Source organism: Canis lupus, chromosome 2, assembly GCF_011100685.1.
Source record: "Canis lupus familiaris isolate Mischka breed German Shepherd chromosome 2, alternate assembly UU_Cfam_GSD_1.0, whole genome shotgun sequence".
Classification (NCBI taxonomy): domain Eukaryota; kingdom Metazoa; phylum Chordata; class Mammalia; order Carnivora; family Canidae; genus Canis; species Canis lupus.
The window spans coordinates 40046047-40060433 of record NC_049223.1 but is presented as its reverse complement, the minus strand read 5'-3'; the positions used below and the strand labels follow the sequence as shown (position 1 = coordinate 40060433).

General features: G+C 36.1%; 1 protein-coding gene across 6 annotated transcripts in view; it reads right to left on the bottom strand.

Moving 5' to 3' along the window:
- TCERG1 (transcription elongation regulator 1) overlaps positions 1-14387 on the bottom strand; it is a 65706-nt gene that overhangs the window by 26572 nt on the left and 24747 nt on the right. For 4 of the 6 annotated variants that reach the window (XR_005355502.1, XM_038530526.1, XM_038530523.1 and 1 more), the window contains 6 exons: positions 6338-6498; positions 4520-4576; positions 4303-4369; positions 3165-3215; positions 1662-1797; positions 755-844 (listed from right to left, as the gene is read on the bottom strand). Coding sequence is in view for 5 of the 6 variants with exons in the window: in XM_038530526.1 (XP_038386454.1) it covers positions 755-844; positions 1662-1797; positions 3165-3215; positions 4303-4369; positions 4520-4576; positions 6338-6498 (562 nt within the window). In the remaining variant the exon portion in view is untranslated. The remainder of the gene's footprint in view (positions 1-754; positions 845-1661; positions 1798-3164; positions 3216-4302; positions 4370-4519; positions 4577-6337; positions 6499-14387) is intronic. The other 2 variants (XM_038530527.1, XM_038530524.1) reach the window with 1 other exon arrangement.

Here is a 14387-nt window from a genome sequence, read left to right as displayed (position 1 = left end):
TGGTCCAGGTAATTCAGAAGCTATTTAAGTTAGAAGTGTGCAATGCTTTAGAGGAAGAAGCAATCACTGTGAGAGGATATGTATCACTGAGTCATCATGGGAATCAATGGCAACTCAATAACCAGGCAACTCTAATTGGTGTTAACTCTAGTTCAGCAGAGACCCTCAAGTGTCCATCAATTCTTTAAGCGTATAATGAAAAGACATTTTAACAGCTGCCACTTTGATGTAGAATGTGCACATGAAACGTAAACATGCCTTTGAATATTGTCTATATACAACACACACACATTCACACACATATATTGGCACTAATAGTCATGAAGGTTATAACACCAGTATTCAGTCATGATCCCATCAGTTGGGTAGGATTGTATGTGTTTCTTTTTCCTTTCTACTCATCTCTATTTTGACATTTTTTTCTACTCTCAATTTGCCATCATTTGCCAAAGAAAAAGTAAATTAAAAAGCACATTTGAAATGAATTTTGAAAACTTCTTAAATATAACCTCAGTGTGTACAAGGCATAAAGACAAAATGCTCATGAAGCAGTAGCAACAGCCACAATAAAGGCAAAACTATCCAAATATTTCTGAGGTAGAAAAGTCCACACAGATGATCACTATGTTCTAAGGTTTAAGACTATGTTTTTAAAGTACTGTGTTAGGGGAGAGGAGGATGCTAGTTTATTCTTTATGTTGTAAAATTATGCTGCAAAGGGAGATACATTTCTTAAATGTTATTTTCCTTTTACCTGTTTTCTCTCTTTAGGATTGAGAAGTAAGTACCGAGGATCAAAAACTATCTTGTGCAACTCCTTCTCCCATGTTGAAAAAGCAGACACCTTTAAGATAAAAATGTATTGCTTCATAATTAAGTTGGCTCTAAAAACATAAAGGTCATATAATTTTCCTTGAAATCTACAGGACATCTGCTTAAAAAGGAGACATAATAAAAACCATACTGAAGTTTCCATCACTAATAAATGACAAGCAGTGGGAAGCTAGCAAGAGCAAATTTCCACACTAATTGGCTCTGAACATTTCTATATTATATAGAAATAACACACACTTAATTACTCATTAAAATAACCACTACTGTGTGACATTTTAAAAATCAGTACATCAGAAAAAGCCTTGAAGATTTGCATTTTGATTTTCCATGCTTGCTCCAATCTTTTGAACAATGTTGTGATTTTAAATTCAACAATTATACTTACTCAAATGAATCTGTGAATATAACCAAAAGGTTGAAACCCTCTCTCAATTAAACTTTATTAATAATATCAGTAAGTATCAGTTCTCCTTTAACCAAAAGCCATTGTGAAAATATTAAAGAGTCACTTATACCTTACCTATCCCACGTAGTCCGCCACTCTGTAATGTTAATACTCTGTTAATACGCATCTTATATTACTCACCAAAATGTAATGACCCAATACATATTAAATGTTATTTGTATTTAAAAGGATAGTAAAATGGCATTTAGTTAAACATGATATGATGAGCCAAGAAAAAGGCCCTTTGAGTACAGTAATTTGATAGGCTTCCCTTATCCCCCCCCACAACATGAGCACTAACCTTAGATTTGACCTTTTAGCAAGACATATTTATATTACTTATACAAAACAGAAATATCTCCCCCAAAGATTGTTTTCTGACCCCTCTCTCTAGCAGCATGTCCTTGAACTGCTTCATTCGGGCCTCCAGAGGGACAATGGCCCTTTCTCGGGCAGCTTTAATTTCAGCTTCCATGGCAGCTTCTTTCTCTGAATCAATGTCTTTATTATCGTCTCTCCTATAAAAAAATAAAATATAAAGCATCAACTGACAATATATTAACAAGGAATCTTACTAAAATCTTTAAATCAATGGAATATTCAAGACTCACTACTGAGCAGCATATTTTTGGCAAAAAAAATTATATTGAGGGTTTCAAATGAAATCTAAGGGATAAGCAACTTTCATTATAATAATAATAATAAAGTTACAATGAGCTTCTAACGATGTTACAATGGCTATATTGTTGTGCTGTCTCTCCCTCTGATACACAGAATGAACTACCTTACTTTCGAAAACAAAAACAAAAACTAACATTGCAGTAAGACTCTATGTGTTAGAAACAAACAGCACAAAATATAATTTTAGTTCTTGAAATGATATAAGAAAAACAGTATTTTCTAAAATGTTTTACATTATAGATGCATAAAATATTTTTAATCTAATAAAAATTGGTATAAGTCTTAGTAATCTCAAATATTCATTTTGAAAATACAATGAAAATATCTGCAAACTTGGCCAAGTGGATACGTGAGATATATACCTTACCTACCTGACATCTTTTTTACTCACTTTCTGGGTGGTAAGTTGAGATTTAAGTTGAAGTACAGGTCCCAGAGAGCAACATAGGCCCAGGAGTAGTTAGATGGAATTAGAATTGTTCATCAATGACTAAACTACTTCTTTTTCCTCCAAAAATGCACCTCAGTGCTAAGGACAACCCTGTTGCTGTTGCTCTCACTCAAGGGAGATTGTAAACATGAAATGGAGTCACCTCTCAAACATCTGCACTATGAAGAAGGCCCATTCATGTGAATAATCCAAAACAGTAAGTGATTCAGTTAATATTTGGGTGTGTCTGAGCAGATCTTCCTTCTTAAATATGATCTGCTAAGTATAAAAATAAAATTGGCTCACATGCCCTCCACAAACTTAAGGGAATTAGGAAGACAAAAAACATCATCAATTTCAAAAGCATGCTATTATAGGGAAGTGAGGGTAGCCCAGGAGATTTAAATGGAACTAAGGCTGACCCACAAATATATTAAGTGAGAGGTTATTAGCAACTTAGGGAATGAATCAAAAGAAATAGAAGACATAGTCCGTGACCTGCAGGAACTTAGCGAGATAGTCTGTGACCTAAGATATGCACAAAACAAACAGGTAAAAGTAATTTGCCAAACAATATACCCTCTTATAATAATTTATTTAAGAACTATTTAAATAAAGAATTAAAAGACATCCAAGAAATATAACTAATGAAAACAAATAACCTTTACAGAATTACACTAAATGGAAATGTCACAATACAAACTATCACTATCTATCTCAATAAAAGAAATAAAGAAAAACTAAGCCAGGAAAAATAGGCTTTTAACTTTGTACCTAAATAGAGAAGCTCGGGCAATCCACATAAAGGACTTCTTTGACATTCTCCTGATAAAAGCAGTTAAAAACCTTACAGAGTTGTCTATAAGAACAAACAATTAAAAACAACCTAAAAGTTTAACATTGTAGGAACATCCAAAATTATGATTATATAAACAGAATGAATACAGTCATTTATAATGATTAAGAAAACAAACATCTTATTCTAGATTTTTTTTTAAAGAACACAAAATCAGTTGATTACAACTAATAAAAATATTTACATATTTGGTCAAGAACTAAAAAGTCAACTGCAAAAATGAAAACAGCTATATTACTTTGGTTGATTATGAGTGATGCTCTTTAATAACTTAATTTCTTAATGTTGTTGCTAAATGATTTTTTTTTTAAAAGAACCACCCTTCCAAGGGGTTGTCTTACTGATTTTTTTGCCATAATTTGGCTGCATTCAATCTGTCCTTTTTAGATAAGGACTACAGTTCATCCAGTTCCTAATAATGTCTTCAAACTTTCCTTTTTGCTGCTAAATAATGGTCCCATTCCCCACCCCCCCCAACACACAAATACCCTCTACCCCAGCCTTTCACCCCCCATAATTAGAAACATTACAATTTTAACCAACTACACAGCACTGGCCAACCTAAATGCTCCCATATATGGCAATCTCTTTTCCCCAAAGCATTTTCTAAACTCACAGGTTCCCTCTTCACCATGCAGTAATGACACAGACCCAAGGACTAGCTAAGTGACAAGTACATAAAAAGAGAGAGAAGTCTGTGCGTCTGAAATTTCTGGAATGGTCTCTGTTGGGTTCTACTAGTAAGAAGGAGATTTGTTGTAAAATTTAGGCTTAATGAATGTCTGAAAGTAATTTAGCAACTATTCCTAAAATGTCACTTGGCTTTATAATACATATTTAAGTAATCAAATATTCTGCAAGTCTAGCAATAAAAGGGACACCATTTCTACATTCTAAAGCAAAGTTTTATAGTATCAGGTCTTAGAGAGCAATCATGACTTCTGTCTCCTAACAACATACACATTACCTGTCCCGACCACAAACTGACTGTGACCTAACCAACTTTTAAAATAGGTATTATCTACCTGAATTACATGAACTGTGAGTATTACTTACTTCCGTTTTTTGGCCTTAACTGGTTCATCTTCATTAAGTTCTTCCATTAATTCTTGTTCCTCTTTAACTGTAAGATCAAATTTAATTAAATTTCGCCAGAATAAAAAATAAGCAAGCAACAGTTAAAACACTTAAGTCTGAATCCTTCCGTTAGCCACTACCAGAATACTTCCTTTAATAGTATTAAAAAGTAGCTACAATTTAAGAGTTTACTCACTTGCACTCATAGAGAACTGCCACTTTTGGATGGACAGCATTGTAGGGGTTGGGTGTCCTGGCAAAAACATAACAAATATTATTATGAAGTTACATGCACATATTATACAATCTTTTCTTTTTAAAAATTACTATTTATATAAAAATATCCACCCTATAATACTCTCTCCTTTATAAAAGATTAAACAATTCTGTACTTCCTAAACTTATCTTCCCTTTACATTAAATTTCGAATTCACTTTGTAAAGTTTATTCATTAGACATGTACTTTATCAAATAACTGAATTAAATATCTGAAAACATTAAAAAAAAAATAGGGGATCCCTGGGTGGCTCAGTGGTTTAGCGCCTGCCTTTGGCCCAGGGCACGATCCTGGAGTCCCGGGATTGAGTCCTGCATCGGGCTCCTGGCATGGAGCCTGCTTCTCCCTCCTCCTGTGTCTCTGCCTCTCTCTCTCTCTCTCTCTCTCTATCATAAATAATAAATAAATAAATATTAAAAAAAAACATTCAAAAAAACAAAAGCAAACCTCACACCTCCTTGGCATGGTTCAACACTAGGGTTATATAGTGTCATGTATCAAAGCTATAAAATAGATACTGCTGAAGGGAAAAAATGGTGCCCAGCATCCTTAGCACAGGCAGGCAAAGCTTCACTGATTTAGAAAGGACTTGTAAACAAAAATGTAGCACCACATATATATATATAAAACACATGAAGATTTCTCAATTATTATGAATGACATACATTAGAATTTATTTCATTGGAAGTATAAGGGGATTCATTTATGCTTCTACAGCAGATGGAGGAGTTCTATAAAAAGACAATTATGTCAATATAAGGGCAAATTACTGACAAATATGCAATAAAAATGATGTAAAAATATCTGTGTCATATATAGTGAAATGCTTTCCGAACCTTAAAAGACAATCTCTTAATAAACTTTGTCCCTGTATTATCAAGAGTAAGACTTACCTTCCCTAAACTTCATCTACTTGAAAAGAGTAAGCTTTTGGGGCACCTTTGTGGCACCGTCAGTTAAGCATCTGACTCTTGATTTCAGCTCAGGTCATGATCTCAGGGTCATGGCTGGGCTCTGCACTCAGTGGGGAGTCTGCTTGGGATTTTTTTCTCTCTCCCACTCCACCTCCTCATGAGCTTGCTAATACAAATAAATCTTTAAAAGAGTATGCTTTTATATTCCTTTTTTTTTTTTTTTTTTATGATAGGCACGCAGTGAGAGAGAGAGAGAGAGGCAGAGACACAGGCAGAGGGAGAAGCAGGCTCCATGCACCGGGAGCCTGACGTGGGATTCAATCCCGGGTCTCCAGGATCGCGCCCTGGGCCAAAGGCAGGCGCCAAACCGCTGTGCCACCCAGGGATCCCTGCTTTTATATTCTTATAAAATTTTGTATTTTGTAGAGCTTTAGTAAGTATTTTTAAAATACTCTGTAAAGTTCTAATTATTTCAAAAAATATATTACTGGTTACAAAGTGCTAAATGGCTCAACTGAGCAATATTTTAGTATTATTAAGCAAACAAGTCATAGCAGAACCAATATATTTTGGACTAACTAAAAAATCTTAATAAAGTTAAAAAAAAATACATATAAATATTTTATAAAAAACAGTTGTCCAAACTCTCTATATTTTAGTATCTCTACTACTGAGTTCAAACTAGCATAGCAGTCTATTTCCCATTTATTAAATTACTTATATTTCTTGAAAATAGCAAGCTTTCCTAAATGGCTTCATATTTTCTATAAAAATATTAAAAGAATGATAAAATTAGAGGATAAATTCTTAATTTAAAACTTACTTAGTTTCTTCACTTCTTCCATTCCTTTTTTATGAGGAGGCTCCTGAATAATTTTGTCAACATCTGCCCTTCCAATCAGATCATCAGGTCGGTCCCACATAGAAAGACGGGTGGTAGGATTATAAAAGAAGACCCGCTCATCACCAGTCCAAACAACACACCTACAAATTGATTCACATATCAGGTTTCTTACGTTACGGAACATATGTGATAGATATAAGTCTTTTACTGTCATCCTGCCTAAAGGGGGAGAGGAGGGGAGGTAGGGAGGACACCTTCATATTTAATAATAGTTACAGAGCCGAAGATGATTTCTGAAGGAGTGAGCTGACTGGCTAAGGTTACGACAGCAGTCCAACATTGAACTGTGCAACACTTGAACCTATCATAAAGAATAAATTTAATGACAACAAGTAAGAATGGTATATTAAGCTGTTCGGAAACTAAAGAACAGATCATTGCACAATACCTATTATGTAATATCTCTTAATACTTCTTACCAAATCAGAATTTTACATACTCAAATGCAAACTGCTATGAGGTCTTTAGTACCTTATTATATCTGGCCTAAAAAATAAGAAATACTGATTGCACTATGACACCAGAGCCCACTATAACTCACTATTCCTGTTAATTACAAGAAGTTCAGACAAAACATAAAAAACAAGAATATAAGGACTGTATATAGTTTTTAAAAAATAAGTACAGAAGAAAGACACTATTTAAAAAAAAAAAAAAAAAAAAAAAGAAAGACACTTTAAGGCAGCAACTGTGAGGGCATAGATTTCCCATTTTTCCTCCCTCAAAGCTCTACCCTGAGGGGCCCCAGTCACAGAGTAGCACGGTGGCAGCAGCAAAGGCAGGAAAAACTCCCAACAGAAACCAGGTATTTATCACCAGTAGCTCAACAGCTGCCAAGCCAAGCTGATCTAGATGCTGAAAATATCAGATAAACTTCTCTGCTGAGATAATCAAAGACTTTTTTAAAAAGATTTTATTTATTTATTCATGAGAGACACAGAGAGAGGGAGGCAGAGACACAGGCAGAGGGAGAAACAGGCTCCATGCAGGGAGCCCCATGTGGGACTCAATCCTGGGACTCCAGGATCATGCCCCAGTCCCAAGATGGCGCTAAACCGCTGAGCCACCCGGGCTGCCCCGCAATCAAAGACTTTTAAAGCAGTAATTATAACTAGAGTTCATGAGATGAAGGAAAAAAAAAAAAAAAAAAAAACCTTGAAAACTCATAGTTCAAAAGTTCAAGTTTCATTTCTAAAACATTTAGAGATGAAAAACACACAAGTTAAGCAAAGGAAACAAGAGAAAGAGACAAGCCAAGAAACAAACTCAACCACAGAGAACAACCTGATGGTTACCAGAGGGTGGGGCAGGGGATAGGGATTAAGGAGTACACTTGTTATGAGCACCAGGTATTGTATGGAAGCTCTGGATCCCTCTATTGCACACCTGAAACCAATATAACACTGCCTATTAACTATTTGGGAATTAAAATTTAACAATTAAAAAGAAAAATACACAATGAAATTAAATTTCTTTGGATTGGCTCAAGAACAGAATGGAGATGACAGGAAATGATAAGTAAACTAGAAAGTAGATCAATAATTATTTTGCCCAAAGAACGAAGAGAGGAAAAAAAGAATACGTTTTCAGGAAGCTAAAGAACTACAGAAAAATGCTTTCTGGGAACCCTCTTGTACTGTTCGTGGGAATGTGAACTGGTATAGCCACTCTTGAAAACTGTGTGGAGGTTCTTTAGAGTTTACCCTACGACCCAGCAATTGCACTACTGGGTTTTTACCCCAAAGATACAGATGCAATGAAAAGTCAAAACACCTGCACCCCAATGTTTATAGCAACAATGTCCACAATAGCCAAACTGTGGAAGGAGCCTCGGTGTCCATCGAAAGATTAATGAATAAAGAAGATGCGGTCTATATATGCAATGGAATATTCCTCAGCCATTAGAAACGACTAATACCCACCATTTGCTTCGACATGGATAGAACTGGAGGGTATTATGCTGAGTGAAGTAAGTCAATCGGAGAAGGAAAATCATTATATGGTTTCACTCATACAGGGAATATAAAAAATAGTGAAAGGGATTATAGGGGAAAGGAGAGAAAATGAGTGGGAAAAATCAGAGAGTGACAAAACATGAGAGACTCCTAACTCTGGGAAACAAACAAGGGGTAGTGGAAGGGGAGGGTGGGCAGGGGGATGGGGTGGCTGGGTGGGGGGGCACTGAGGGGGGCACTTGACGGGATGAGCACTGGGTATTATACTATATGTTGGCAAATCAAACTCCAATAAAAAAAAAAGGAAAAAAAAATGCCTTCTGTAAATGTCATTTATGCAGACATTTAGCTTTACTGGGGGGGGAACCTACCCTAACTTTTCTAGGCCGTTTTCTAAACTATGGCACACTACTGACAGGGAAACAAGTTCAATGACCATGGATTCCTTACCAGAAACCATAGAGGCAAGAACACAGTAAAACAACACCTTTAAAGTTCTAGGAGGGGGGAAACTGAAAATGGCTAATGAAACTGTTCTAAAATTAAATATGGTAATGGTTGCACAACTCTGTGAATATATTATAAAGCATGGAGTTTATGCTTTAAATGAGTCAACTGTATGATGTATGAATTATCTCAATGTCATATTTTTAAGAAGCAGCTAAACAAAAAAAAGTATATACTAAATGATTCCTGACATAACATTCTAGAAAATACAAAGCAACCTAAAATAACAGAAAGCAGAAGGATCCTTAGGGTTTGGATTAGAAGGAAGGACAACAAAGAGACACAAGAAAACTTTTGGGGTTATTGGAAATTATGTCGATTGTAGAAATGAACTTTAAATATTTCAGCTCATTGTACTTCAACGGTACTTGGTAACACAGAAAAATGAGGAAACAGGGGCTCCTGGCTGGCTCAGTCAGAAAAGCATGTGACTCTTGATCTCAGAGTTCTAAGTCTGAGCTCCATGCTAGGTGTAGAGATTACTTAAAAATAAAATCTTTTTTTTTTTAATGAGAAAATGTATAATGTACTACTAAATCAAAATCTTTTGTGGAAATGGACTAGATACATTTTGTTATGCAATCTAACAGAAAACCAAAGTTCACTGATCCTAGGGAAAACAAAACTTTTTTTTACTCTATAATTAATTTTAAAAGCAGGTGTGGGGGCCACGTGGGTGGGCACAGTTAATCATCTGACTCTTGATTTCAGCTCAGGTCATGTTCTTAGGGTGGTGAGACTGAGCCTCACGTCCAGTTCTACACTCAGCATGGAGTCTACTTGGAAATCTCTCTCCCTCCCCACTCTGTCCCTGCTGTTCATGCTCATATGCATGTGCTCCCTCACTCTCTCAAATAAATAAATAAATAAATCTTTAAAAGCATAAATATAAAAGCAGATGTGGAGACGAGTGTTATAGGTTACATTAAAATAATCCTGAGAGGGATGCCTGGTTGACTCAGTCAGGAGAGCATGTGACTCTTGACCTTAGGGTTATGAGTATGAGCCTCATGTTGGGTGCAGAGATTACTTAAAAATAAAATCTTCAAAAAATAATAATCCTGAGATACTTAAGCCATCTCATTAGATGGTTAACTGTATTGGGGTGGGGGGGACCTAACCCTAAATTTTCTATGCTGGTTTCTAAAACACTGTTTAATATTAACAACAGTAACAACTTTAAGATATAGTATTTTACTAATTCATTTTAACTTCAAAACATGTGCTAATACAGCTCCATCAGTACTAACGATAAATTTGTAGTGAGGGACGCCTGTGTGGCTCAGCGGCTTAGCGCCTGCCTTCAGCCCAGGATGTGATCCTGGGGTCCCGTGATCGAATCCCACATTGGACTCCTTGCATGGAGCCTGCTTCTCCCTCTGCCTGTGTGTGTCTCTGCTTCTCTCTCTGTGTCCCTCCTGAATAAACAAAATCTTTAAAAAAAAAATGTGGAGGGATCCCTGAGTGGCGCAGCAGTTTGGCGCCTGCCTTTGGCCCAGGGCGCAATCCTGGAGACCCGGGATCGAATCCCACGTCGGGCTCCCGGTGCATGGAGCCTGCTTCTCCCTCTGCCTGTGTCTCTGCCTCTCTCTCTCTCTCTATCATAAATAAAAATTTAAAAAAAAAAAAAAGTAGAGTAAAAAGCTGTCAGGACATTTCAGAATTAACAAAGATTATGGACAAAGAATTCTTATTTAAAAACTGCCCTGTGCTGATAAAACGCATGATAAAATATTTAGGCGTGAAGTGTACTAATATCTATAACTTTTAACCTATCTAATAAATAGCTATGGTTGGCAGATTCATGGGATGAGGGATGGTAAGTAAATGATAAATATGATAAAATGTTAATTGTAGAAGCCAAGTCAATATATGGTGCTCACTGTTCCGGAAACATGCTTCCAATGTTTCTGTAGGTTTCAATTTTTTCATAATAAAATACTGGAGTAAAAAGCCCTGGGAATAACAACAAAAACCTATGAAACACAAGAGCTAGTGGCCTTGTGCTACTCTCTGTACATGCAATACCAAGTAAAACTTGAAAGATCATTTTTCCTAAGTTAAAACCCAACACAGGGATCCCTGGGTGGCGCAGCAGTTTAGCGCCTGCCTTTGGCCCAGGGTGCGATCCTGGAGATCCGGGATCGAATCCCACGTCGGGCTCCCGGTGCATGGAGCCTGCTTCTCCCTCTGCCTGTGTCTCTGCCTCTCTCTCTCTCACTGTGTGCCTATCATAAATAAATAAAAATTAAAAAAAAAAAAAAAAAAAAAACCAACACAGACTACACACAAGGAAAGCACAGCCAATATAGGCAGCCCTCACTATGCACTCTGCAGGACACTGTACAAGTAATTGCAAGCTAAAGCCATATGATGCAATCTCAAGAAGCAATGGAAAAAATTACAATTAGTCCATAAGCTTTAAAAATTTTTGTCAAAACATTAAAAACTCACTTGGACCAGAAACTAAAGCTTACTGACCCTAAGGAATACGAAATGCTTCTAATTTTGATCTTCTTTGAAACAAAGAGTCTAATGTTGTGAAATACTAGGTAAAACATACCAGTGTATCGGTAAGGAATATGAAACTTCATGTTTCACATCTAGCTGAACTCTGAAGAAACCGTTACTTTAAGATCAACATCTGAAGATATCAAGCAATACAAAGACTAATAAAAATCTGATTATCCAAATGAAGTGGCATAGCCTGCTTAGCTAAATAATTTGTCGTTGGTTTTTAAGAGTTTAAGTAATCTTTTGGGGATCCCTGGGTGGCTCAGCGGTTTAGCGCCTGCCTTTGGCCCAGGGCATGATCCTGGAGTCCTGGGATCGAGTCCCACATCGGGCTCCCTGCATGTAGCCTGCTTCTCCCTCTGCCTGTGTCTCTGCCTCTCTTTCTCTCTCTGTCTCATATAAATACATACATACATAAATAAATAAAATCTTTGAAAAAACTTAAGAAAAAAAAAGAGATTTTAAGTAATCTCTATACCCAACATGGGGCTAAAATTTATAATCCTGAGATCAAGAGTCTTACGCTCCACTCAGCCAACCAAGCACACCCTTAGTAATTTGTTTAGCATTTACCCATTTTACAAGAAACAGGAAATAATTAAGGAATTAAAGTTCTACTGACAATACATTTTTCACTGACAGACTTGGAAAATAATTTAGATAAGCAGTTGTCTTACATGTATGCAGATGGGCTGTATAAGCACTAGGAACACAGAGTTGCGGCGAGGGGGAATATTCCCTAGGGTATCAATAAATATGATCTCACTGAAATACAAAATCTATGTATGACAAGACATTAAAACGAAAATCAACGGGTAGGGAGAAACTGTAATGTATGTAAAAATCAAAGGAGTTAATAGCATGCATGAAAAGATCTTTTCTGGGTGGCTTAGTAGGTTAAGTGTCTAACTTCAGCTCAAATCATGATCTCAAGATCCTGGGATTGAGCCCCACAACAGGCTCTACCCTCAAGAGGGAGTCTGCTGTCCCTCTGCCTGTCTCTTTCCCCCACCCCCACCACTTAAGCTCTCTCAAATAAATAAATACAATCTTAAAAAAAAAAAAAAAGGCTCTCTCCTACTATTAAGAAAAAGACAAGTTCATAAAAAGGACAAGGAAAACTGTGAAGGAAGCAATCTACGGCCAATCAACATGAAATAAATTGAATTACACCAGCATCTGGAAAATGTAACAGGATTCTTTTTCTTAACAGGTTACCCAAGATGTAAACAAAATATGCCGACACTGGTAAGAGGGAGAGAACATTGGTACTACCAGGCTATTGCCGAGAATATTAACTGGCTAAGTCCAGCCTGCCTTGTTCCCTCCCCCCAACTGCCAAAACCTTTCTGAGGTTAACTTAGCAGTATCTACCAAATATTAAATAACAGAATCATTTGATTCAGCAACTTCACCTCTAAAAATCAATTCAACAGTAATATCTGAATGTGTTCACAAAGAAGTATGTATTAAGGATGTCCTAAACAGCAACAGCAACTTTTGTTAATAGGGGGAGAGGGGGGGAGTTGTGGGGGACAACCTAATCAACTCATTATAGAAAAATTATCCGTTTACAGAAAACTATGCTATCACAAATAGATTTATATATACATAAATAGCAAAATTTGAGACATATTTAGTAAAAAAAAAAAAAAAAAACAGGAATACTGTTTTAAGACACTATAAACACGCATGTACACCACACATAAATCCTGTATACATGTACATAAAGCATAGCAAAGGGCCTAGAAAGCATATGTATCCAAACTTTTATTAATGAAGAGGCTAGATGAAAGTGGAATTCTGTAATTTTTTCCATGTAATTCTTTCATAATGTATGTATTTATGGATTCACGTATTCTCTTCTAATAATATCAGATCAATGAGAAAACAACTCAAAGCAGGACACAAAAACTATAGATATAAAACATACAGAAAAAAGGTTTCAAGGATAACATAAAAGATGTGACATGCAAATAACAAATGTTCCAGAAAAGGAAAAACAGATAAAGAGAAGCAATAATTAAATAAATTCCAAAAGAAAAGTTCCACCAATCTGAGGACAGACCCAAATCTGAAAACTGTTGAGGGCCCATGAAGTTGCAGACTGGTGAGATTCAGAGTTGGTTACCAACTTTTCATGTACAAACACAGAAACCACAATCTAGGAACATATTCTTTGAATGGACTATTTTCATAACTTCAATTGTGGTAAATATTTTGTAAATATTTTATTTTTTAAAATGAGGCTTTGCATCAAGTTGGTAGAATGAAATATATAGAAAATAATTATTCCAAATGACTTTAAAACAGAATAATCTGTAATGAACCCCTCGAGTAAGATTCCCTGAACATAAATGTAATGGGGGTGGGGGAGGAGTTAAAAATGGTTTCAGTATCACACTGTAAAAGCGACAGTGTTAGTACTGTAATTCTGTGACTTGTGTGTGAGAAAAGCAAATAAATAATTATGTTGCTATCGCTTAGCAAGAGGATTTTCAGCAAGAAAGGCGATATTGAGTTTAAACTAGATGATGAGGTTCAGTAAAAACCTTATAGTAAACCTCAACTGCAAATAATTATATGAACTCATGATATGTCTTTAAATGTGTGCATCTTCAATCTTCAATCTGTCTAGCAAAGAGGTCTAAAAAAAAATGACTTTTTCAGTAATAACAACTATCCCTAGATCCTATAAATGCCACATCCCAGGAAAAGAAACCAGGCTCCATAGCAAAATGGCCAAATCTAGGTCTGATGCAGGAAATACATGAGACAGCCAGAAACATCTTTGTCAGAGTAGAAAACAAGGTAGGTATCAAAGAACAGGGTTGCAACAAAAAACCCCGGAGTCAATCTTAAGAGGCTTCACGCAGCCCAAGATGAAACAGTTGAACTTTGGTAAGCATAATAACTATCCTGGAGAGAAGCAAAGAACATGTATTTAAATCTATGAATCTATAATACCCAAACCAACTCATTACTGTGAAAAC